Source organism: Columba livia, chromosome 8 (assembly GCF_036013475.1).
Source record: "Columba livia isolate bColLiv1 breed racing homer chromosome 8, bColLiv1.pat.W.v2, whole genome shotgun sequence".
In the NCBI taxonomy this organism is placed as follows: domain Eukaryota; kingdom Metazoa; phylum Chordata; class Aves; order Columbiformes; family Columbidae; genus Columba; species Columba livia.
The window spans coordinates 14,359,554-14,386,735 of record NC_088609.1 but is presented as its reverse complement, the minus strand read 5'-3'; the positions used below and the strand labels follow the sequence as shown (position 1 = coordinate 14,386,735).

At 39.9% G+C, this 27,182-nt stretch overlaps 1 protein-coding gene across 6 annotated transcripts in view; it reads right to left on the bottom strand.

Moving 5' to 3' along the window:
- Positions 1–27,182, bottom strand: part of GLIS1 (GLIS family zinc finger 1) — a 196,814-nt gene that overhangs the window by 82,426 nt on the left and 87,206 nt on the right. For all 6 annotated transcript variants that reach the window (XM_065072105.1, XM_065072106.1, XM_065072104.1 and 3 more), the window contains exons 3-4: positions 24,403–24,601; positions 17,010–18,111 (exon numbers count right to left, since the gene is read on the bottom strand). In XM_065072105.1, the coding sequence (XP_064928177.1) occupies positions 17,010–18,111; positions 24,403–24,601 (1,301 nt within the window). The remainder of the gene's footprint in view (positions 1–17,009; positions 18,112–24,402; positions 24,602–27,182) is intronic.

Below are 27,182 nucleotides of genomic sequence, written 5' to 3'. Positions count from 1 at the left end.
ACGATGGAACAACCACAAGCCATTTTGGAAGTTCAAGCACTGGATGACTCAAGGATTCATCCTGCTGTTGAATAACAGTTTTGAAAACAAAAATATTGTATTCTTACAATAATAGGATGTAACCTCCGATTTTCTTATTTTGCCTGCTGTAAAACTGTTAGCTTGTATACACATTCTTCACAATTTGTCTGCATTCTCTTTCTATTTATCTTTCAAAACACATAATGAGTAGCTTTGGAAGAAAAAGCAAAAATCTTTCTCTTAACAGTGAACTTAATTCCTCATTGGAGCCAATGCTCTAGAAGGCTTAATAAGGTAGCAGGAAGGTAGCATGATGAGCAAACATTTAAACACTAGAGATCATATAGCCCACATCTGACTAAAACTGGTCACAAAGACTGCATTTATTTTCATAACTCAAAAAAGCTAGGATTTGACACTCTGTTATTATTAATGAATAGACTCCCAACAAACACAGGAAGCCAAGCTCCAGAATAACTACTGCATAGGACACTGCTGCTGAAACCCAAAGTGCCAATTGAAGTGGTAATGAGATCAGAAATATCCAAACAAAGCACATGCAGGGACTGAGGCTGAGCCACAGGACTCCCACACAGCTACCTTTTGCTTTCTGAGGGGGAAACAGGTTTTGCATCTTGAACCCGAACACACTCAGCACCTCTCCTGTGCCAAACACCAGCCCCGTCTACAGTACTTCTGAGTCTGCATCTGACTACCATAGGGTTTGAGAAACCTTCAAGCTTCTATAAACACAATTGCTCTTCACAGGTCCTTTCCAGCCAGCTCTCTCCAGGGACTGAACGTGACAAAAGACAAGTGAAAATGGGGTATGTGAAACTTCTGCTGATGCTGACAGTTGACAAGGCCTCCCCACACCAGCATGGGGTTGAAACTGTCCCCCATGGATGCTCACGGTGCTGTGCCCACCTTGCTGGCCTAACTTTGATACCATCAGGAGCACACTGAGGGGGATACAGCTAACACACTGGCCTAAGCACCACTATCAGCTGTCAATGTTATTAATTTGTGAATTAACTGATACACTGTGCTAATAAATAACAGTCTTTTTTTTCCCCCCACTAATTCCTACCTTAATTTTTTGTTTCCTGGATACCCCAAGACCAAATATTAAAACAAGCACTATGTGGTGAAGTTAAAATTCTGCATTCACTATGAAACAGAGAGGACCAGATACACAAAGGAAGAAAGAATAAAGGAGTTGTCTCCCTTTCTTCTCCTTTTAGCCCTGCACATTGATACAATCAAATAAGACATGCCCCCTCCCCGCTCCCACCCCAGTCCCCAAAAGGCAGCCAGGCATGAGTTGTCTGCTTAATTTGACGAACACTTGGCTTTCAGTGGGATATGACTGGCTGTAACAAAAGGCTCCAATGTCTTACATTGTTTTCCCCTAAACTTTGTTGTAATGTGCAATTACCATAGAATTCACTGAGAAAACAAAGTTCCTGGATGATTCATGTTGTGTATTTTCCCCTAACCTGAGCTTAAAACTTCAAAGCCTCCCAAACTGAATCACCAAAGTGAATCATTCTGTTTTCAAACACGTGGAGCAACTCATGGAGAGAAGCATTGGGAGGGACTATACAAGGAAGCTGTGTGCAGCACAGCAAAGCCCAGGGAAAGTCATCCACCCCTGCAGCAGAAGCACTCAACATCTTGTGAACTGGGACTTGATTATAAAGCTTGTATCATTCCGGCCTTGGCTGTGCTCCCGCTTGTTTGCGGTCAATGGGAATTTTGCCCCTGCTTTCAGTGCAGCTGAAATTTGCCTTCAGGAATTGGCAGAGGCTTAAAGTTTGCAGCTGGGAAGGCTCCACACAGGTGCACAAAGGATGAAGCCCCTGCTTCGCCTGGAGAGACCACAGCTGGCGGACACGGTGGAGAAGCAGAGGTGTTTCTTCCTCACAGCTTCGCATGGTCACTGGCTGCTCAAGAGCGGACACAAAGCAAAGCGCAGATGGGAAGGTGGGAGAGCAGGACCCTCTGCCAGCCCATGCGGCATTAGTGACAATCCCACCTGGGAGCTGCAATGGCCACTTCACAGCTGCTCCAGCACATCCAACAGCAGAGTTGCCTTCTCATCAGCAAACATTTCTACATTATTTAGCAGAGTAACAACCTCTTCGCTCTCAGCCCTTCCCACCAACCTCTCTTCCCCCTCCATAAGCCCAGCAACTTGATAGCTAAATGATGTGTCTATCATTTCTCTAATAACATCATGAAACATTTATCAAAATTTATCAGAACCAGACTCAGGTCATGAATAAAGCCACTGTACACTGATAAATGTTGTAAAGAACTGGGAATCACTGTTTAAAGGCTCTCTGTTCTTTGTCTTTCATAATCTAAATTAAACTTGGCTGCAGTCAGTCCTGGAAATGAGGCAGTCCAGCTACAGTTGTTTACTAGTAACTGTATTTAAGCTACATTTGCCAGTATTCTATATTTACCATTTCCTTAAGTATACACTGGAGTCTTTGCATGTAGGGATGGAGAGCTAAAACAGTGACAGTATTTTCAGTGCAACAGGGCAATCAAAAGCACTAGATTTAATATACAGGTTTGATAGTTTGTTTTGTCTAAGGTGGCTATTTTGCACACTGTTTTTTGTTTGTTTTGTTTTTTTTTTTTTTCTTTAAATGGTTCCTGGGCAAAGCACCATAGATTTAGAATGACATGCTGTCATGTTTTTAAGGAAAATATGGTTTTGTTTAAGCTACAATTAGATGCTTTCACAATTTGTCTCTGGCAAACTGAGACTGAAAACTCCAGTCAATTTGTTTAGTGTGAACTGAAGTAACATCTATCTTAATAAAGAAACTTTTACAACAAAAGAGCCTCCATCATAGTAAGACCTAGGAGCTTTCCTTCTAAAAATGTAGGGCTGCCATGCAATTCTTAATGCACACCAATTCACAAGGCTATGAGCCATGTATTGTTTGGAAGCCATGGGGGTAAATCAAATTATCATGAATGACACTAATGATCCCATACTTGCCTGAACATAATGCACATTATATAGTCTTGCCTTTAGGGATTATTTTTTTATATATATAATTGGTATAAATGGCTCACTCCCTCTCTTTTGTTGATTTTACAAAGAAATGCACTCAGGTACAGAGTCTGCCTTTCCCAGGTTAATTATGTGAGCCAAATCAGCCATGCCTATCGTGAGAAGTCCTCAGGTAATGCCCTGGAAAGACCCAAGTGCAATAAATGCAGTAGTGTATCCTAAAACTCATATGCCTACCCTCTCCTGGATGGAGCTAGAGCTGCTGAGCTGTGCCAGTGGATCCTCAAAGCCATGATTTAATAGAAGTGCTTTCACATCAACTGGGATGGGTTTCGGTTTTCACAGAAGTGGATCTAAATGCAGTTGTCAAAGGGAATTCCTGAGCAATCAATGTCTGCTGTCTTTGGACAAAGCAAGCATTTCTGCTAAGTACAGGTCAATTATAAACACAGCACAGAAAAAAAGCGAAGGCTATATAATGAGAGAAGACAACCATCACAGACTTTCAAAAATCCAAATAGTTTCTTTGCCTTGCACTTTTCTTTCCCAGCAAAATCAGGCCAGATCCCAGCTGGTAAAAACTGGCAAATTTCCATTGGCCTGTGGGTCATTAACTCTGAAAAAAGGGCAGTTTCAAAACCAGTTTTGTGTATACTGTTAGTTTTTGTCAGCGTTGCTATAAACAATTGAAATTGAAAGTATTTGGGATGACTACAATAACTATTTCTTTCTCTTGCCATTCAGAGATGTGTTCCAACACAGATTTTCCTAGAACAATTTACACGTATCAGAGCCTATGAAATAATCAAAACAGGAATAATCTGTCTTCTAAGTTTGCACCGCTGGTGTTACACAACGATAGTCCTCTGTTGTCCACCCACAACTGTTAGACAAATTCTCATGAGGTTGCTTTCACCTGCCGAAAATACAACTCCTTTAAAATGCCTGGTGAAAATACTGAGAGCAAGTAGAAAGCTGGTGTGCTCAGTGCTTGCTCATCACAGCAAACACCTTTGCAAGGAATCTTAACCCACTCCAGATGTGAAAAAGGCAGGCAGGATTACTATGTTTTTCATTGTCTTGCTTTTCAGCCATGTCTGTCATGCTCAGAAATACCAAAAAAATAGTCAAACGTAGACCAGGTACAGATTTAGCAGAGGTGTCTCAAAAAAAGCTGGCTTCTTTCCTTCTCCCCAGGTTTTGTATAGCATCATCTGACTGTGATCCCATATATGCGCAGCTCCCACACCCTCAACACAGCTGTACCCCACACCTTTCCCCAGCCAAATACACACCAGTCCCCAGGGCTTCGGGACACCAAACAAGCTTGATCCAAAACTTGAATTTCACTGCCTGAATTTTGAGAAAGTTGGACCAGGACCCTGCAGGTGAAGCTGCTGCATTCAACCGTCTTTTTCTGCCCAGTTTCACAGCAGAAATAAAATATCCGTGTGTCATGGCACAGTCATTTCTGGCACAATGGTCTATGCGGTACATTAGCATTCGCTGGAATCAATAGCGAAGCTTTCATTCCTGGTGAGGAGAAACTTTTTGTTCTATAAAGGTCAAATCTGGTAAGGGCAAAGCAAAACAAAAGGTATCTTTCTTGGCAAACTGTCTGCTTCAGCCCATCATTCCTGATTTCATACTTGCCAGCCTGCAAAGCAAGTGTTCGTTTGTGAAATGGTCCGAGAGCCTTGCCTGGCAGGACAGTGGGGCCCACACATCAGGGGATGGCTGAGCACCACTGCTCTGCATGGTGACTGTCACCAGCCACCCCATAGCAACATTGGAAGGACAAAATATGCAAACAGTATATTGAGAATAAAGACACCTGAAGGCTTAAACTGTGCTCCTGGGCCTGCTAATGCAATTTTTTCTTTTCTGCCTAATGATGCAATCAATTTGCACAGAACGGCACAAATCAGGAATATGACAGTTTACATTCACAATGATTCTCTACAATATATTTCCAGTTTTTCACACAGTCTAGCTTGTATTATTCACACAGTTGGCCATCTTCTATTTCCACTACAAAAATATTCCACTCTAAAATACACCTGATTTTTAGGAAACTTTCACTGAAAGATTAGTTTTACATTTTCCTTTGCTTGATTTTGCCTGATCACCCCTACTTATTCTCTCTTCTCTTCTAAACAATCCCTCCCTTTCCTTCATCTCCTCACCCCAGCCCTTGTTTATTTCCTTTAATCTTTCCCTAAAAGACTGTTTCTCTATCCCCTTAATCATTTTTTAATTTCCCATCCTTTAGGCAAGTGCCAAAGATGCTAAAATGAGAAATGGATGCTTGCCATAAAGGAACAGAACTCCTGTAGCTCCAAAACAGTTTAAATCATGAGAACTTGCAGGCCATTACCCCATTATGTGAATGGTATTTTTACAGCACTAGAAATGAAGTAATGCAGCTACAAATATTCATGTTTCAAGCGTGCTGTCATTCCAGCGGCCCAGCTATAAGTTGCCTGAGAGGTACTGATGGAAGGTTAGAGATATCGCAGTCCACAGTAAAAAAACATCCATGCTTCACAAAGGTTCCTTCCACTGATCCCTTCAACTTTGCTTAGTGTTAAAAAGTATTTCCTTTAAAAGTTCTGTTTGCTGCTTTTCAGTATTCATCTGTGAGAACAGATGATACAGAGTCCCTTACCTGGCCCTTCCCGTGATGTTCATTGTGTACCTTCAATACCTCTCCCTCTAAATTCAGTACAGTCTCTTCACACCTGGAAGTATTTCTGATTGCCTCCCTCCTTTCAAAATATAAACAAAAATGATCAGTGATCATCTGAGATAACTTGGATGCATAATTTCAACCCGAAAGTAAGATCTATACAAGAGGAAGTTTGCCTGTCTAAAGTGTAAAGCACACTATTTATCATCTACCTGGCTAAAAGACTTAGCTCTGTGCATCCAATGCATATGCCTGGCTTCTTTGTATTTGTTGTTGTCTTTTCACTCATTGGCCTCAAAGACAAAGCACAAGCTAAAACTGTTTAGTTAGACCAAAGCACTGTAAAGAGTGAACTCTGAAATCACCACAACCGTGCAATAAAAAATGTCATTATGTTGGAGGGTATGCAGGAAGAAAAAAGTATCACAGTTATTTGTGGACTTTTAAGTATTTTCACATAATCTGCTTTTTTCTGCTCTCCCATGTCTTGTCTGAGGAGATAATTTATTGCATGGAGGCAAATGGGGAACATGTCAAGCATTAGATGTGGCTTTGCTGAGAGCATCCCAAACTGAGTCAGGTCTACTGCTGGTTTTCTGTGAGTGTAAGCAAGCATCACAAGGTAGATCTCTTGTTAGATCCCTTCTCCCTGCAGTACTAGAATGTGTTTTCAGGCATCACGACTTGTGCCACTCCAGGAGTAGACCCCTGGGCCTTGTTTTACATGGAGACAGTATGCTTGAGGTCTGTGGGGAACTGGGCTGAGACTGTGTCTCTTTATAAGGGAAAGCAAAGCAACTCCTACAGCTTGCCAGTTACTGTGCAAAGACAGACAAATAGAGTTGTACCCATTTTAAAAGCAGGGGGAAAAGGGCAGGATTTGTTTCACATAACTTTGAAAGATCCTGACTTACAAGTCATAGTGTTGATGCAACATCTTTCTCAAAGGCACAGACATAAAGGTGTTCTGTGCCTCTGGGTGTACCGAAGGGATTACTGTAAGGTAATCGCAGAGCCTGGACTCAGTGACCCAGATGGCTCTACCAGTTTTGCTGTGTGTTTCCCTGTTTGTAATACTCCATCTTTCTCACTCTCTCACTGCAACAGAGTGAAATCATATCAACATGGACACAGCAGATTAGTTTTACAAGTTTCCCACCAGTCTGACATTCATCAGCTTTCTAATCTAATTGTAACACAATACCCTTTACAAGTACATGTTGAAGCAGCATGCTCTCAGTCTGTGTCCAAGGGCTGCAGGTTAAATTGATACCCAGGTCCTGCATTCTACCAGTTGCTGACTGATGAACGTTATTTGTGACATTCCCAGGGCCTGGCAGCCCTCCATGCAAGGGTTAAGCGAAAGTTGTAAGCAACAGTTCTAAAACACTTGGAGGAATCTCCTTGAATCAAAACCATTTCAGAAAAGGCTCTCTGCCAGGCAATAAAATATTTTTGATGGACTCTTATTTTATCATTACCCATGTAAGAAAAATGTATTGCAAGAATCCCAACACAATTCAGGGAAGTAATCATTTGCAGATTTAGTAGGCATTCTCAATTGGCAAAAATGAAAGATTTATTGTAGGGATGATGAAACAAAGAGCAGTTGTGCAAACTTTACTGAGCTGGATTATGAGAACATGCTTTTTCCATTTCCCACTTTTAAATGCCTTGGATGCAGTTTCAAAAGAAAGCTCAAGATCAATTATTTAACACTGCAGCTACACTGTACCTGAGTGTAGGATCTCTTCACACATATGTTATCTGTACACAACAATAAAAGGAGATTGACAGAAGACACTGCTATAGACAACAAAAGCAGACTTTGGAATAAAACTCGTATTGTTCCTTGATGCCACAATCAGCTCAGGGATGTAAATAGAAAAGTCAGGCAATGATAAATGTTTGTGATGTAAATGCACAACTATTTGAAATTAAGCCCCTTTTGACTTACCAGAACACAGAAAATACAGGTGTCCTTGAGATAGAATACAGGGCACTGAATACTCCATAACAGCAGCATTTTCTTTGAAAGCCACCATAGAGCTGAATAAAATTGCTGTCTTGCTCACGTGAATAATGCTCTGAAGTGGAAGGGACTTTCTGGGCAGTGAAGGGACATAGTCTCACACCAACTTTAAGAAATAGGTAGAAAACACTTTTGAAAGGAGTTCTTTTTCTTGGCTTTTCTACCAGGCACTCAATGTGTGACTTTCGGCATTTTCTGGCTGAGCCATTCTGGGCTCATGTACCCTGGTGTAAATTCAGGATTTCTTTACAATTACACCAGTGTAAACAAGGACAGAAAGCAGCAGAGTAATTTCCCTTAACTCAACTGTGTCTGGAACTTGGGCACAAGAGTTTGCACTGCACAGAAATACTGTAGGCAGGCAGAAGCTTGAAAAAGCTCTGAGATTCTCAGCAGAAGGAACCATTAGAGATGCAAAATAGCATTATGGATGCGTTAACATTCTTGGCCTCACCACCTTACTGTGATTGCTCACGCTGACTGTGCTCCAAATATTATTTCATTGTACTTGAGAAGAAATGCAGATCTAAGGTCAAAATTTCCAGAAGTAATAATGAAATTTCAGTAACTCAGTTACACTTTGTCTGGTTCAAGAGAAAGAAGACTCCAACATCAGAGGTGCCCCATTTATGCTGACCAGCTCCAAAATAAAGCTATCCAAAACCAGGGTCTGCTTTTGAAAATCTTGCTCAAGGTGAGTTGTCAGATGTCAGAAGGTCAAGTTTTGATATATTTAGTTTAAATAACATATTGTTTTTTTACTAGGCCCACTGGACTACTTGCTAAACAAGTGAGTAAAAGTTTCAGAATCTGGCCCATTGTGAAGCCCAAGCTGACATAAACACCCAGCGCTGCAGAACGATGGCTGTTTATTTCTCATCTGATTGTTAACTGTTGCTGGTTTGCCCTGAAGTAACAAACAAATGCGTCACATCTAGAACTGAGACCGAACTGCATAAATGACTGTATAAAGTTTTTAATGTGCACTAAATTCCTCTTTCTCCCCTGAGACTGTACTATACAGCCTCCGTGCTGCCTGCAAATGCAGATTAACATTTTTATTAAATGACATATGTTTCACTAGCACAGAATACTAAAACGTATTGGCCTAATAAGAAACATTAATGAGTATATCATTGGCACAGTTTTTAAACAACATTTAATTTTACTGCTTTTTAATTTGACCAAGCCTTCTGCCAGGTGATTCAAGCTATTTTTCTTTCTTGAGGTTAATCACTGTTCAGAAAGGCTAAATCACTGAGACTTCAGAACAATTCGATGCCATTTTTAATGATTCCCACAGAACATATATACAGAAATAAAATAAAGCTGAGCACTTAACCTCAAGAACACAATCACAAAGGCTTTAAAATTTTAGAGCTTTCAAGCTCTCCACCTTCTAAATGATAAGAGTAATAGCATTCAGATGCATTTTTTTTTTTTTAATGAAAATTTAGGAGGGAAAAAAAGCTTCTCTCACTGCTCCCAAATGTTTGATAACTACAGACTGAGTGACAAGTCACTGAACGTAACCCTCCTTCCCAGATCTTCTGGACAACTCACCCTGCCAAAATGATGCTGGACCCTGCAGAATTACAGTTTTAGGACTTGACTGCTGGACACATCTTTGAGGGCCTCTTGAGGTGCATTAAGACATTCCTACAAGAAGTAGGTAGTTCACAATTATATTTACTGCTCTGTAAATTTAAGACTTAAACGGAGAATGCATCTGACTAGCTGAGGGTCTATCACTTGATCTTTACTACTGTGCAGATTCATATAGTGAAACTGATGAACGATTCACTCCCAGACAGGATGCAGAATGAGAAAGAAATCTTGTCATGCTTTTGCTACATGGGAAATCCTTAGGAGTTATAGTAAACTTAGTGCTTAAAGGCTGGAAAGCCTTTCCCTTTTTGCAACTTCAGATGTTATTATTCGATAGAATACATTGATGTGCATGGCAAAGAAAGGGATCTTGTGGCGGAGCTGGGATGAATTGGGAGTGAAGAGGCTGCTTGCAAGGTATCTTCAAAAGCTGATGCCCCATGAGAGGTTTATAGGTCTGTGCTGAGACTGGGGATTGAATAAATCTACATGTGGAGTATCATCCAAAGCCAGGCCACAGCAGACCTGGAAATAATTCTGAGTGTCTTAAAATAAGAAAGAATCACTATTTACTGAGTTTTATGAAACAAGAGGATAAAGATAAAAACATGGTATCAAGATGTCATTTTTGTGTGCAAACAGTAAAGGGAAGGAAAAGAAACGTAGCAGAAATTTTCCAAAAAGATGTGGGAGACATGCCTAGAAACTTGTCCAGTAGCCAGACATTGTAGGTCTCAACTAATAAATTTCACTTTTCTAAGCTGGGCATACTTTAGCCTATAATATTTGATAAAAAAACATGAAAGACACTGCTTGGCATAAAGCAGTTCTGATACAAATACCTCTTCTATGTGCCACAACGATGCCAAGCAGCACAGTCACTGTGGAGAACCATTTCTAATACAAAAATGTATCCTTCCTTTAAGACATTCTCTGTCAATCAGACCATTGTCAGGTATTTTTCAAAAGCTCAGAGTATTTAGGATTCTAACAAATATCTGCTGCTTTGTAGGAAAGTGCATTATTTTCCCTTTACTGAAATCATGTCACAGTTGGAATTGTGGTAAAAAAAATATGTATTTCAGTAGCCAAATCAAAACACTGAAGAATGAAGATAAATTAGTCCAGGATGAGCTGAAATGTAATTGTTTGGGGGACTGCACTAACAAAATGAAAATACTGAATAAATCAAATAGGAAGAGCTTCTAAACAACCAAAAAAAGCCTCTTTGTTTAACATTTTTTCATTCTGAAATTGAAAGTCAAGAAAGATGGATTAAAATACAGAAACATTTCACTATTTCCAAAACAGTACACTATTTAGAAAATATCAATAGTAACAAGATCCTTCTGTCCTGTTCCCTGTCCTTCCATCACTGTCTTCCAAACTGAATGTTACTTAGATTCACTAATGGTTTTCTTCTCAAAGCTCTGGTTTACAATGATACTACTACTGTCTTGGAAAAAAAAATGGCATGGAATACCTAGTAAAATGCAGAACACAGAAATGAATATCCATCCTCGTGCCACGAAGCTCTCTGTTCCCTAAACCACTATCAGCTTAGTCCTATCACCTTACCTTGAGTAGACACTAAGGATTATTAGTGGAGATTATTCAACACTGTAAGAACCGTAATAGTGGTAATGAATTACATATTAATTACATTACAACCTACGGCAGTGAGTTGCGTAGGGTGAGTACCCACTATGTTGTGGTGATACTACTGTTACTATCCCACTTTGTTTCTTAAATGACTGAATGAACAGCAATATCTACACACAGTGACCAGCTCTGTATAAACATGCCAGGAAAACCTCAGGGTGATTATGTTTTATCCAGGTCCTAAATTACTGAATAATGTATCAAGTCCAATGAAATAAAACCTTGTGGAATTAAATGCTCTTGGAGGACAAAAAAAGTATGTACTTGAAAGCCCCCCTCCAATGGAAGTTCTATGCTGTACCTCTAAATACCATATTCCACTTACCAGATCTCTTCAATGTCCTCTACAACATTTTTAAAGCAGGCAAATGAACTTGAAACCCATTCTGGTTTTATTAGATTTACTCAAACAAAAATTACGAGAGCATGCCAGCCAGACCTAACCCATATCAAACTGCTGCAAAAGAACTGAAAAGGCAGCCAGTCCTGCTGGGTCAGAGCCAAAGTCCATCTGGCCCAGCATCCTACACATTTTTCTATCAACCTCACAAGGCAGATGCACCTCACAGAATGTCCTGAAGGTCAGCAAATGCAGGGGCCACACTGGGAAGCTGATAATCCCTCAGGGAAAACAGTGGCAGCTCCCCTCTGCACAGCTCAGCTCAAGAAGGCAGGTCTGCAGCCCCTCAAGGCACCGCACCATCGTGTGTACCATAGCGCTGCACTTCCCATCTGCACCGAGAACTGCAGGTTTGCATTTCTGTCCTACTGCACCAGAACATGAGACAATCCGACCTGCAGCAGAATCTGGGCCCAAACATTTCTGGAGTTCTGTGGACAGAAGAGCTCTAATTCACCAACTGCCACTGGGCATGAGCTGACACAGTGCCAAGCCTGCATGCTTAAACCCATTTGTACTGTCGTGTAATCTGTTTTTGTAAACAAATACTGTATTTTTACAAAACCACTATATTGTTGTCTACTCCTCTAATCAGAGTGTTCTTAATGCTGCAGTTCCTTGACAGTATCAGGAAATGCCATCAGAGACCTAATTAAAAAAGAGATCTCTGGTGAGGCAGCTTTGCTAGAATGGATGTTTCTTACTATTGACTTCAAAGGAAAGAACGTGAGGCTAATATTGTTGTTTAAAACACTTCTTTGGCATCAGCGCATGACACCCTCTACTCCAAAAGCTGAAAACACTTTCCAGACTTCCACAATGTTCCCTCGAGTCAGGCATGGAAACTTATTGTCTAGGTGAAGTTACTCAAAAAAATATAAGCTGGTGCATGCAGACCTATTTTTCCTGCAACGCAGGGTTGTCCTTTAGACTCATCTGCAGCTGTAGCCTATAGAGATCTCATTACTCACCAGGCATTGCTAGGCACAAGCTCCCCACTGACTGCAGACAGCATAATGCTTGCTATCTACTGAGAACAGAGATTCCATGTTGGTTCCCTTAGCAGCAGAAGCAATAATACTAATCTGGTAAATAAGCCACTTTCTCCTGTAATCGTAACAACCAGGTTGCTGCCCTTGAAGTGTTACAAATGCAGCTGAGCCTTCTGATGAATTTTTTTACAGGTTTATAACATGTCAAACCATGTATATCAGGGATATACAGTAAAAAGAACAGGAAGTTCAGCAGGACTACTATTTTTTATGTAATTTGTACAAAAATCTGTTTCTCACGTAAATTGCAAATGGTTAGTTTGTGTGCTGTAGTGATTTGCACACAAGATCGGTGCTGGAATACTGGAATTGCCTAAAGATGCCTTTAGGTAAGTTACTTATCTTCTCTGTGTCTCAATTTTCCCATGTTTAATGCAGTACCTATAGTGTCTCACCCTTAGGGATTCAAAAGAACTGACTACAAAGAGCACAAGGGCTGAATTTCACTGTGTACAATACAGCACCTAAATTGTTGCATCAAGACTATTCCCAAACCGAATATGCTGCATATATACAAGAAAAAAAATTCTGCTATAAAGTCTTAACTATGTAGGCAAGAACACAATGTGACTGACAGGTCTAGAACATAATCAAGAGGCACTTGTTTCCTTGAAATACATGAACTAGATACATCGAAAATGGCTATTATCACTGTCCAGCTTCTTTCATGGATATCACATATGTTATGATACCCAATTTCATATGTAGAAATGACATAAAGATAAATATTATATTCACCTTGATCATGTCTGTGGAGGCCTGCAACATATGTTCCCTCAGCACATATGCATGCAGTGATGGAAACTTAATTTTCTATTCTTTATGAAGCCACAAGAGTGCAAGAGGATAAACTGATAAGCCAAGTATACATTTGTCTAAATCAAACAACTGAGTGAGCAGCTCTATAATTACATTTGCAAGCAGAGGCTTAAACTGAGGATGCAATATCTGGAGATCAGCAGGGTTCTACCCATCGAAGTATTGGAAGAACTGAAAGACGGCAAAAGATGCAACTATGAGAAAATTTTGGTTGTGTTTTGGTTTGTTTTTTTAAATAAAAACAATTTAAGCTTGCTAATTTTTGCTGTCTCAGGTAATAAAAATTCCAATTGTCTGGGACATCAAATCTAAAAAAGCATGAAATTAATCTTCAGAAGTTAAAGTCTTAAAGGCATTGCATCATTATTTTTGTTGGATATATTTTTGATTATAATGCAGATGAACCCCAAATTTAATAAAACTAAAATAACATGAGTTAAGTATGAAACATAACAGGATATTGCAAAGAGATTAGGTAGTTTCCTTTAGACTACTTGCGGAGCCCAAGGAAAAACCAAACTGAGGGACACGATGACGAGAAGGCACCACTTAATTAGAATATTTAACAGAAGATGAAAACAGAATACTTATTGTACCAGTTTTGGCAATGAAACACAGTGAGCAGAATATGGACCTGAAACATCAGTAGTTCTCTACACCAGATACAGTTTTGCCTGTCAACTGTCTGTAGTAAAGAAAGAAGCAGGCTAGCTAAATTTAAACCAGCTGTAACGATGAGAGTGTTACAGTTGGACTGAAGCAAGCTTACCTCATGAAAGTATTGTGGAAACTGCTGTTGGAAAGATAATAAAAGGATTAACTGCAGTTTTAGTGAACCATTTACTTTTCAATCAAAATGTCTCATGTATTTCCTGTTCTTAAGTAGCTTGAATTCCAAAATTCCTTTGTCTATTACAGTACATAGTAGCAAAGTCTGTCATAAGAAATTAATAATTTTACATGGAAAAGTACTTTTATGTATGAGGGCAGGGTGCTGCTCACTGTTAGCTTCTCCTGAGCAGTTCAATACCTAGTCAGCCAGTAATTTTACAGAGAGGAACAAAATCAAGGGCTTAAAAAGAAAGCACAATGGGTAATTGTGAACAGCGAAAGAAAATCTCCACTACAAATACCAAGAGATGTAAAGTTACTTTAACGGGGCTACAGCAAAAACGAAACAAAATCTCAGACCTCTATAGACAGAGAATGAATTGCCTTCTTAATTTGCAGGAATAACAGCACAATTATTACCACATCAAAAGAAAAGCCATCATTTAAAATGACATGACATCACTGCACAATGAAAGACTGCACAGCAACCCTTGTTTAAAGTGGAATGGAATTTGCTGGGCAAATAATCCCCACTTGATATTAGTAACTTTAAGGAGCTGTGTTGCAGCTTTGGATCTTGTCCCTGCTAGATAAAGGTATTTCCAGAGCAGAAAATTAAATTTGCAAGGAAGACGTATTTTTCATGTGCTCACTTGAATCTAACTTTACTCCACGCAGAATTTGATGTTGTTAACATCGGATACATGGATACCTCTGCTGACAGTGGAAGGCTCTTACTCTGGGAGTAGAAGAGTTAATTGCAGGCTGTGCAGTGTAAAGCTCCTAATTCCGATTGGGCCATTCCATGTATGGGAACAACTACAATACTGCTCAAATAGACCAGATCTTGATGTACTTACATGCCAAGTCTACATACACGTGCCACGAAGGCTGTCTGCCGTATCAGATGAAAGGTTTTTCCAACCTATTCACAATGTTAAACTTTGAGATGTTACATAAAGCCGGTTCTTTAATGCAGATGAACATAACTGAAAGTAGGAAATTTTTAGCATTTGCTAAGATATTACATGCTTTAATGTCTTTGGTTTATCCAGTTTCCTTTAGGAACGTCAATGTAACATTAGAAATCTGCTATAGAATACCTGCCAAATATGCGTTTTGCTGAAAAAGACAAAAGCTCCCACACTCATGGAGTCTAGGGAATCTTTCAGCATCTTAGTAAAGCTCATCAGGGTTTCACATTTTAAGTATTTCTTTTAAAAAGTGTGAGATAAAAGCGGGGAGAAGACTGATCTCATTCCAGATGATAAAAACAGTAAACCAAAAAGCAGGCTAAAATAAAATCTGTAAGTATGCTTTCACAGCTTGCTTGCTTAATTACACTTTTGTTTGGAAAGAAGCAACTAACATTATCCTTTGATGATTTACGACCAAATAAGAGACACACTGGAAGTTAAATTCCTTTGTACGTTTACAAATTGTGATTGAGCTACATCTGGAAATGACAAAGTCAGTTCTTTCTCTCAAAGAAAAAAGAAACAGGTAAGTCTTAGAGCATTTCCAGTTTACCTTGGACAACGTGATGGTGTTTTCTAAATATCTGCATTGCTTCCCGTAATATTTTAGGGAATACCCAAGAACAGTGCAGACATTAAGATAACATTTTAAATTTATCCAATGGAAGTAAAAGGATAATCAGGATGACCACTTACAGAGAAAATTTTTCTCTGTAAAACATTTCGAATATTGTTGTTTTCTTCCTTTTTCCTTTCATAAGCACTGCAGGCCAGAAAGCTTCTTCTTGAACAAACGAAAAAAATAAGCTTTTTTATATAAACATTCCTTCCTATTCCTCCATAGAAAGCTACAGCGTCTCATGAATAAGTTTGTCTTGATGTTACTTCCTTACAAGTATTTTCCATTATATCATTCTCTGATCAAAACAATAAAACAGATATACAGTTGAAAATTCTTCCTATCAAGAACTGCAACCTGCCATCATAACCATTCCCTTTGTTTGTACTTATTTGAGTGTGTATGTGCATGCATGCACACGCATGCGCATGTGGGTGTTACAAATAAGACTTTCCAAATTTCATGGCCCAATTTGGAAGCTTATGTCAAACTTGTTTTGCTTCATCTGTTTCAGTCAGGGTGTTATATCATTGTTTTTTCAAACATGTGGAAAGCTTAATGGAAGTCATTAACTTTTATTTTAGTTTGGCCATATTGTCATCATGGTGGGCAGATGCAGAGATGGTGTTATTCCCAAGATCCTCTTTTTGGAACACTGATGTTGTTTACATCTTCTTGATCAGAAGAGAACAATGGTTTTTACTTATTTTTAAAGCTCTGTTTGGCAAATTTAAAAGCCCCTAACAACCTTTGAAAATGCAATTAAAGATATTCCTTTTATTCTTTTAACTGTTTCAAATCCTTAACAAGTTTCTTTTTCTTTTCTAAACTACCATTTGAAACTTTTGCACTCACAACTCTATGGGTTATTGTTCAACTGAAGGAATGAAAAGAATTTCATTAGATGCGGTTTATGTTTCTTGATTAAAAATGTCACCCGAGGCTCAGTGACTTTGTTTTATGTTAAATGACTGCAGTGTGCTTTGATCATCACTTTATTAATGCTTTAATGAATATTAAAAAAAATAAAACACTACTAAAAGTTAAGCTCTCATATGAGGAAACCGAATCCCTTTTCCAAGAACTAAAGTATTCCTTACTCAAACATTTCCTTCTAGATTAAGGTTTTCTCCAATACCCCTTTAGCCTGCTGCAGACTAAGTTACAGGAAAGCACAACAATTATATTGGGATAAGACTGAAGAGAAAGCAAGAAAGAGAGCAGAGTAGCACATTTCTATTCAAACAAATATATTCCAGACTTACCATGCATTTGTTTGGTTTTTCTCCAGAATGAACCCTCATATGAATCAGCAGTTTGTAACGGGCATTGAAAGGTTTATATCGGCGGACACAGCCTGCCCAAAAGCAAGTGAAGTCCTCTCCTTTCCGCTGGTCAATGTGAGTCTTTTCTATGTGTCTGACCAGTTCGTCTTGTTGCTCGTAAGTGGCACTGCAGTCAATCCACCGACAGACCTGTTTGCCATTGCTGAGGTCCTGTTCATCGCCATCGCTGGGCTGAAGGGACTTTGGAGACATAGAGGAGTGTAAATGAGACAGCGTCCCTTGAGCCTGGCTTAGCTGCTGGTGTAGGTGGTAAGGGGGAGGCAGCCCCTGGTGATGTCGAAAAAGATCAGCAGTGGAGGAATAATCATCAGCTGGTTCTTGTTTTAAGAAACTCACCTTCTGAGTGCTGTGCAAGGTGTTTTGATGAGGAATGCTAGTACCATTCATCATAAGGCTGAGGCTTCCATTCTCCTCAACTTGCTGCATTTGTATCTGCTCACAGTCACTTCTGTCACATTCAGCAGAAATAGGTACAAGACATGCTGGAGGGGAGGGAATACTGCAAGGGTTTCCAGGCTGAGAGCACGACTGGGGCCGAGAGGATTTTTGAGCACTGTGATGACTGATCTCTACAGGATGAGAGGAAATGCCAGCTGAATTAGTTCGCAGTCCATTCACACAGGTGACCAGTGACGTCTGTGATGTGCGGATGATAGCTGTAATATCAATTCCTTCAGCTGAAGACGGCACAACAGAGATGCATCTCTTCTTCAGGTTGCTTGTTTGTAGCCTGGCTGAGTGCTGAGGGGTGCCAAGTGACAAAGGACCCAGGGAGGAGCTATGTTCATTATTAAACAAGTAGGATGAAAGCGAATTTGTAAAGCCATTATTCATTAGGTCTATTTCAGGATGCAGACTACCGGAGGCTCTCAGCTCCATCCCCTCCATAATCCTTCTATGTGTGGAAGCCTCAGACAGAACCTTATAATCACTTGGGCATTCTTGTTTAATGTGCTGAGCCGGGTGACTTCCATTCAGGCATGGAGCAGCAGAATCCACTGAGTCTTGAAACCTGGGTGACCTGTAATACAGTTTTCATTAAGCATCACTAACTACCACAGGATTTACGATTTTTGTACAAGACACAGCATTTGTTGGGCACTGGAGCATGGGAGCACTTGCTCTCTGCTGAATATTGCCTGTCTAATGCAGCAATTACACTAAACAAATCTGAAATACTTCCTCTACAACACTAGTAAAGGCAGCATCGTTTTACATGGAATTAATTTTACACAGTGAGTTACGCACAGAACAGACAATCTCCCCTCCACTGCTACAGGCAGTTCATCAATCACGATCTAGTTTTTCAATGCATAATAGACCAGGCAAAACAATAGCTGAGAATTAAGTTTGAGAGCTTTGGACGTTTTTGAATTATTCAAACATCAGCATTTTCCTCAGAGCACACCGGGAAAATGCCTTGGCATCCTTTTCCACACAAATCAAAAAAAGGCTTGCTGAGCTTTGCTTACATGTCAGAGAGATCCTTCCTTTTGCTAAATTAAGAAAGGAGCAAGATCAGTGGGGAAAAAACAAATACAAAGAAAGAACAACTCGCTTTCAACCAGTGGTCCAGAGTTGATGAGAAATCAGCTGAGTATTTATGTCTAAGAGCTCTACAAAAGACAACTAAGAAAAGTTCACAACTGATAGATTTAAACTGTCAGTCTATGTATTCCCAGTTTTCATATTAAAGTCTACATGGCTCTGCAAATCCAAGGAAGATTGTTTTACAGAAGTTACTTTTAATCTTTTTTGATGTGTACTGAATCCAATCACTCAGGAAGCAGAACCTTGAGGAACCCCAAAGAGACATTTCAGAAAAACACTGCATTTAGGAAACCCTTCTTCCTAACATTTTCCTTGAAGCAGTTAGCAATTGGTTTATGCCTTAAAATAAAACCTTTATCCCAGCTATAAACATTTAGTGTAGATGATTGAACTGTGTGTGATTTGTCTTAGGACCAGCGTGTGCTCCTTACATAACCCTAAAGCACAGTAGGGTTTAACCTATGGCTTCATCATGCAGCAATGTGCCAGACCGAGGAAACAGCACATATGTGTGCGGGACAGCTGTACCTGAACTAATAAACCCTCCAGAGAGGCGCTCCATGGCTTTTACGCTGATATGTTCCACTTACATGAATGGTATGCTTTTTTGATGTTAGCATCACAAAAGCTGAAGAAAACCTCGCCATTGGTAACTTGTGTGTGGCACCACAGCCAAGACAAATCTGACACATTTTAACACATATACATAAGGTATTTTAGACATATACAAACATGTAACCGTTAAGCTGCTGAACAAAGCGCATTTGTTTTATGACTTAGATTGTTTTTTCACTATTATTTCCATTAATCCAGCACTAAGATGGGAAGCTGAGACAACTTCTAACACTTCCTTGGTAACAACTCCCAAAGAACTACCAATTGCGAAAAAAAAAAAAAAACAAAACAAACCACAAACAACTTCCTTCCTATGAAATTAAGGATTTCGGAAAATGACACCTGCCTGAGGCACAGAACTGGCAACACTGCCTTCACTAGTGACAGTGTGCAGCCAGTAGGGCCTGATATAAAAAAAAATCTTCAAGGTCAAGAAGGAAGTTAAATTCCCATTAATTGGTACAGAATAATCAGATCTTGCATTTACCACCAGAATTTTAAAAATACTACATTTTAAAATTTTAGAGGTTTCCATAATCCATTAGTTATAATTTCTCCCTTTAGGTTTGTGCAGTTGGTCTCAAGGTAAACTTAAAAACACCTGGTTTTGCAGCTGGTAAATTTAAAACAAAACAAAACAAAAACAAACAAACAAAACCCAAACACAACAAAAACCTAACACAAACTCCCCCACGACCAACACCCAACAGTATTCATACATTATTTTTTAATGTTTACAGAATCATGTGTCTGTAAAATATGTGGCAAAAGCATAAAAACATTTACTGTACATATTTGTGAAACCCTGCCCTGCTTGCTTGTAGCTTCACTGCTCAGTAGAAGGTGTACTGTTCTAAACTCGTTCTGAGAAAGGTCTTACAGCATACCATGCCAGGCACAATATTTCCTATTACTTATTTTCTTCTGTAGAAGAACTCTTCTAAATAATTCAGTTTATATCATAGTTTAGTGGTCCCAAAGCCCCAGGCTAAAGTAAACACAACACATTTGTTACATCATACAAAGCTAACCCAAGCCTCACATTTCAGCCTGTGATAATTCGTGTCATATTATTAAGCTTTACATAAGCTCCCATCTTGCCAGAAATCCATGTGAGGAGTTCATGTGCTGGAGTCAGTGCGGTACCTGCATGATGAATACAAACATTCCTGTCCTGAGAAATATTTCATTCCCAAAACTCCTAGCAACATCGATCTGTATTTCCAGCACAAGATCTTACTCAGAGTCAGGACTCTATTGCTGTGATGCCGCAGTGCGGAACATGAGATACACAAAGGAGGGGAGTTTTGAACCAAAAGGCAAGCTGAAATACCTTCTTTCAAAGCAAATTATATGAAAGCACTGAATTCATGCTTCTCATTGCCACAGCCTTGTCTTATGCAAGCTCTGTCTACATAATGCTACGCACAGGCTGCTTGTGCAGATCCAAAGCAAGTCTTTTCTGCAAGCTACACTTTCCTCTGTAGCACTGTATACTTACATACATTCTGTACCCTATGTTAGTGAACTCTGCTGGGAGAATCCAGCATCCTCTCAATTTCCCGAGTTTGAGTGTTGGCATACTTAATGTCAAGGTTGGATTAATGCAAACTTTCTGTATTCCTGGCAGAATTTTGCCAACACTGTTCTCAGCAAAGCCCTGCTGTTCCTCCCAGTCCTGAAGGGTGGAGGGAGAAGTGGCACAGAGACAAAACTGATGTGGGAGAGAGACAAGGTGTCTGGCATCCAACTTGCTGGGTGGTTCCTCTTATACCCATTTGCTCCTGTATTGGCATCTTGCTATTACAGGAAAGGATCAGATTCCAGGCAGGTACACACAGGCAGTGCTGGCCATAGGGGTTTCATAATCACTGGACAGCAGTGAAATATAAATGTATATGAAACAAACAACAAAGAGAAGAGCGAGAAGCACAAAGGATAGCAGGACAGGGTAAAGAGCACTGTGTGGACACGCAGATCAGCCTGAGCAGCTCTGGGGGCTTCCAGATGGAGAGAGTGGGGTCAGCAGAAGAATATACCCCACAACCTCTCTTCACAGGGAGCATCCATGTACCAAGGACAAACAGTCTGAGGCAATAGAGCTGCTGCTTAAGCACATGAAAGCTGAGTGTAAGGCCTTTGAAGAGTAACAGCAGCCTCTCAGAGGATACTAAGGCAGTGTTTCCAAAGAGACTCCCTTATGTGGTAATTGGAGCCAGAGCACGAGGCCAGTAGCACCACGCCAGAAGTACTGAAGTTCCCAACTGCCCTCAGAGGAAAAGACAACTGTATCTGAAATCTCCAGACTATTTACAAAACATACATGCCTTCAGTTGCCACTGTAAATGTGTAATCAGTGATAACTGACAGTTTGAAGAAGCTGGTGGGGATTGTTCTGCTACACATCCAGGGACTCTTTGCAACACTATCTGACTGCTCTGGTGTCTTCCCCGGGTTTTATATGCCGAGTACGGAGCACAGTGTGGGCGGGTTTGCTGTTTCTGATAATGGATTATTTGACGAAAGGCCAACATTAGTTGTGTGCTGTCTGCAGTTGTGGTAAAGAAGGTATTAGGACTTTTCCAATCCCACACACATTGCATTCACAGATAGCGTGTAGCAGCAATCATATTGCACAACTTAAAACCTATTAACTGAGTGGGGAGAAGGGGTCAGGAAGAAGAGGGATCGCGATTCTTGGATTGAGGCAGTCATCTCTAGAAGACAGTTTCTGAGAGAAAGTGATTCAGGGGGAAGCTGAAGGGGATAACAAGTTTCAGCACACTGAGGGAAGAAAAGACAAAGCTGATCATAACCCCAAATCCTGAGGGAGATTTTGGATTGCTAGGGGAGGTGCTCTCTGGTTTATTTGGGTTTTCCTTGGACTTTGCATATCCTAGAAATGCAGAGTGGTTCAAAGCTCAACCCAGAGAGGTTGTTTGAATTTGTATCTCCCTTTATTTTCGTGCTGGCCACTAGAGCTGGACAGAACAACCAAATAGAGTTTGCCCAGATGTCTATGTGCTCCAAAATCTGTCCATTCCAGTCCTATTCCTCTCATCTATTTTCTAATGAAGGCTGAAATCTGAGGAGACATGGAGCACCCTTGGCTCCCACTGACTTCACTGAAACCTGATGGGCATCTACCCCCACATCGGCACTGTTCTGTTTTCAGATCTTCAAGGAAAAGGTATGTTTTTTCTTACTTGCTTGTCAAGAAACTTCAGCATCACAAACATCATGAAGAGAAGTCATCCCAACTGCTGTCCACCTTCTCTCACATGCCAAGGTTTTGTACCTCATGTGTACCGTGAGTAGTACAGTGACAAAATTAGACACTGTGTCTATGAGGTCCATAGCGCAGGGCTGGGCATCGGCTTTACCTTGTAAATCCCATGCAGACAAAAATAGTGTTAGCCAGGTGGACACACAAGCAGAGCATGATCAGCAGGACATACAGCAACCCGTAAAGGAATGGAAGAGTCCTTCGAGACATTCTCCAAACATTTCCAAACTGCTGCTTAGAAGTATTAATAGAAGAGCCTCAAAGCTTTAGACCATGATACAAAGCAAAGGGGAGGGAATCAGGCCTATCACCTGCTCCTTTCTCATGTTCTGCAGCAGATAATCCTTTATGCTGTTCTGGGAATCCTCTTCCAAATGGGGGCTGAAAGGGGTTCATATTTCTGAGGGTGGGTACTGCGATTCCCAGTATGCAAGTATCTGTCATTTTCTCTTTATAGATATTACAAAAAGGTTCAAAAAGATCTAAGCAGAGTACTCTCTTCCTCCTTTTGTTTGGTCCTGCCCTAATTATCTTTGTTTCATAATTGTCCTCACTGACAGAATGACAAAAGGTTGATAACTGCCAGTCCCATATTGAGACATAAAGAAGCCGGGAGGGAGCAGACTTACACCTAGCTGCAACACCATCTACAAACCTTTGTAATGATAGCAGAATATTTTGTCATGTGGCATGGATATTATTTGTCATTTACAAACAAACAAACAGCTCTTTCCACTTGCTTGCCATATTGATGTGCCTCCTCCTCCTGAAAAAACAGTATTTGCCCCACCAGTAAATGGAAAAGGGGAAACAAGACATAAATATTTATAATAAAATCAGAAACAGTCAGATTTCCACAACCAAGCTATAGGCCATATTTCCACTTGCTGTGACTATGGACATTTGGGCTTGATAGTTCCATGCACAAAGTGCAAATTATTCCAAGCATCTAAGATAAAGGCTGCAACTTTTTTGAGGTTTTTGCTTTCTACAGCTCTTCAAAAAGGTCAAGATTATTCTGTATTATATCCCCTGCCAAAAAGCAGCATAATTAAAATAGATGGACAGATTTTAATTTGTAGCAGGTTTCTATTCACAATAGATGTCTGTTTAGGATACTTGTTTAAAATCTGGTAATGTTAAATTTGTAACAACAACAAAAAATAATGGAGTTCTGTGTTTTAATATAATTAATTTATAGCAAATGCTTAAATAGAGATTCTGTTCATAGCATATCCAACTACAGTGTATATATCAAAAACAGAGACCAAATTTTCACATTACTGCCTTAAAAGCAAATACCAACGATGTGGCTGTATGGGAACCTTGAAAATACTTCAATTAAAGGAAATGCTGTAGAAATAAAAGTGGCACTGGCTTCCTGTAGGTTTGATGGTGCCATGCCAAATTGCCATATGGGAGACATTGGTTTGGGAGCAAGTATCATCCCTGCCTGCCAGGCTGCAGTTTGGAAACAACATGGCATTGGGGTGCAGTGTGGAGGCAAGCCTGACCCTGCTTAAGCCCCTGGCAAAACTCTCATTGACTTCTGAGCATGCTGGAAGGGTCCCCACAGAGAAGCTGTATTTAAACCTCAATGCAGGGAGGCTGTGGCTGCACAAACAGCGACTCCTCCAGGCACTGCTTGGCAGAGCTCTCTGTGCACACGTGCATTCCCACGCAGTGCAAACCTGCAAATGAGCAATGCAGTTAAATGAGCATCCAAAGGACTTCCAAAATGAAGAAAAAGCCAAAAATACTCTTCTAAATGCAGCTCCCACAGATGCTACTGGAAAATATTTCCAGCAAAGAAGCACTCCAAGAGCAAAGTAAATCAAGCCATAAAACTTGAAGTGATACCTTATATCTGAGTGTGTCAAGTTGAGCTGACCAACGTGGAGAAGTCTCTCGCAGGACAGCGGGTGGTCTCGCATCAGGGAGTTTCCTGTGTGGATGAACAGACCTTGTCTGCAGACAGGTACTGAGCTACTTGTCATCTCCATGTCCATCATGTTCTTCTTCTCAGAGGTCAAATTACAATGATTGTGGCCACCATTCACTGTAACAAAAAAAACCCACAAAACACACAAACATGAGCCTTTGACTAAGAACCCTCTACAGTGACTACTGCTTTGTATACTCATCTTCAATCTCCTTGTAAAATTCTTCTAAATGATGTGGCAGTAGAAAGGAAAGGTTTCACATGGAAGCAAAAAGTAATTGCAAAGGAATTTGGATCTGTGAACTATGGTTGTTTATTTCTTATTTTAAGTTTTGTGACTATTTTACACTTTGCAATATAACTCAAAAAAACTTAAGTCTGATAGATTGCCTTCCTTCTGTGTATTTTTATGGTAGAGTCTTGTCTGTGTTAGATTTTGGAGAGGGATATTTTATTTTCAGGGAGAGAAACTCTGAAAACAGTGACGTAAGTCAAGTTTTTCTTTGCAGACAATTATCTCTGTGATTATGACTTTAGATGGGCATGTTTCTACTTTACTGTCAGGTCAACAGTGTGAAAAAATAAAACTAATTTTGTTTCAATGTATACATTTAATTGCATTTTCCAAGTAAGCTATTATTACAAATGCTAGTAATAATATATTCTGCTGTAGTGAATATAACATTTTACCAGACTTGGAAAAAGAAACTAAAGCTACAGCAATATTCCTCAGAAATACATGTATAACTACAAATGATAATCCAGCTAAAAAGAGAGGACAAAGGGGGAACTGAGAATTTAGATTGTATTGGTCAACTGATAGCAATTCCATTTCATTTAAAGCATAGTAGCTGGGATTTTTACCTCTAGTGAACTAACCAAATACTCAAAGATAAGCACATATAAAAAGTACTTGTAAGAAGTTTAGTCTTCAGAGGCTAGCTAAAAAAGTCAAAATGGCCATTTACCATTATTTTCACTACCAGAAACAAATCATGCTTTTAAAATACATCTCCCTCTGTTTTGGTTTTTTTTTTTTTTTTTTTTTTTTTCATGGAGATAAAACCTAACAGTGTCAGACACTAATGGCAAACATATTTCTGTAGTTTTCGTACAGAGCCCAGAAAGAACTCCTTCACCCTTGTACCCAATGCTCATACTGATGGGTTCTATAGAGTTGGACGCACTGTAGTTGGTCCATTCTCTACAGAGTGTTGCACGTTACACCCAGATCATATAGATGATGACATAATTAAGCAGACATCACAGTTAATTATATTGTCATGATGTAAGGTAAATAAAATCCTACTTGTGAAGTTTTGCAATCACTGCAGTTTTGTTACATCGTTTATGAAGTTCCAATCAGCAACTGTGCTCAGTCACTGCTTCAGCACAGGCAGCACAGAGCACAGGCACCCTTGACAGACATGATGCTCATTTCCTCTCAGAGACATTTGTTACCCCTCTAGCTAACGAAAGGCAAACAGGAGAGCCTGAGCTGTTGTAGAACTCCATAATGACAGTCAATGAATGCTTTGAAAGTAATGAGAATCACATTTAGATTTTTGGTGAGTATAAATGAGAAGAAACAGGTGACAGGGGAAAGCAGAAAAAGTCTCTGGTAACTGGTGAAATTGTGAAAACGATCACAGCACAAAAGTCCATTCTCCTCCACTGGCTGGGCTCCACGGCCTCCCCATCATGCTCCCTGGCACCATTGTAATAGGGAAGACCATGGCAGATAAAGACGTAGTCCAGGCAAACATCCAGACTCAGAGAAAAGAGTGGATACATGTGACACCCAAATTACAAGTCCCATGAGGCATCATTGTGACATTTCCAGAATAGAATTCCCTGTTTCCAGAGAAAAGTTCTCAGCATTTGGCTGATGCGTTACATTTCTTGACCATTTATTTATTTGATTTTTATATTTTTAAGAAGTCAGAATCTTCAAAATTGGAAAAACAATACAGGGTTTTTCCTACCCAGCTCCATCACAAGGCCAAGGTGTGTGACAAGTCCTAGGAAGTGTAAGCCAGCATTATTTTATATAAAGAAAAAGCCCTTTTAAGATTTTTAGGCATGAAACGAGATTTTAAATTTTGTTTGTATTTAAGCTATATGAAATGGACTACTAGCCTTCTTCATGGTAAATACATATATTCCAGTTATTTCAGATTTATATTCAGAGTTCACTGAATTTACTGATACTCCGTGATTGTTCTGAATGACTCTGAAGAGACCAAGAAGCTGTACAGAAAAGCAGCATCCTTTGCCCTGCACAGGGCAGTCATTTGTAATTGGTGGTTTTGCAACAAGGCATTTGAGAAGATCACTTTGGATGCCTTTCAGCCTATAGTGGGTGTTTGTGACCATTAGCTCTGTCCTGCTTGTAATTACAGCATAAATGATCGTTACATCCTCTCGAGTCCACAGCTCCATCAAGCTTTATTCCATTCCTATTTTAGCTTTATCCAATGATAACTTATCCTACTTCAGGGGAAATATCTGCCTTAACAAGATGGCATAATAAAACTTGTGGTTGTTAATTAGGATACATGAATCACATTTAAAGGGTATCTAAATACACTGTCGAGCACTGATGAAAGAAGTTTTGTGCACTTTTACAGACCACACCATCAAAAGAAGTTGGTAAATCACTCGTACCTACAATACCCAATTCATGGTTCCTCACTTT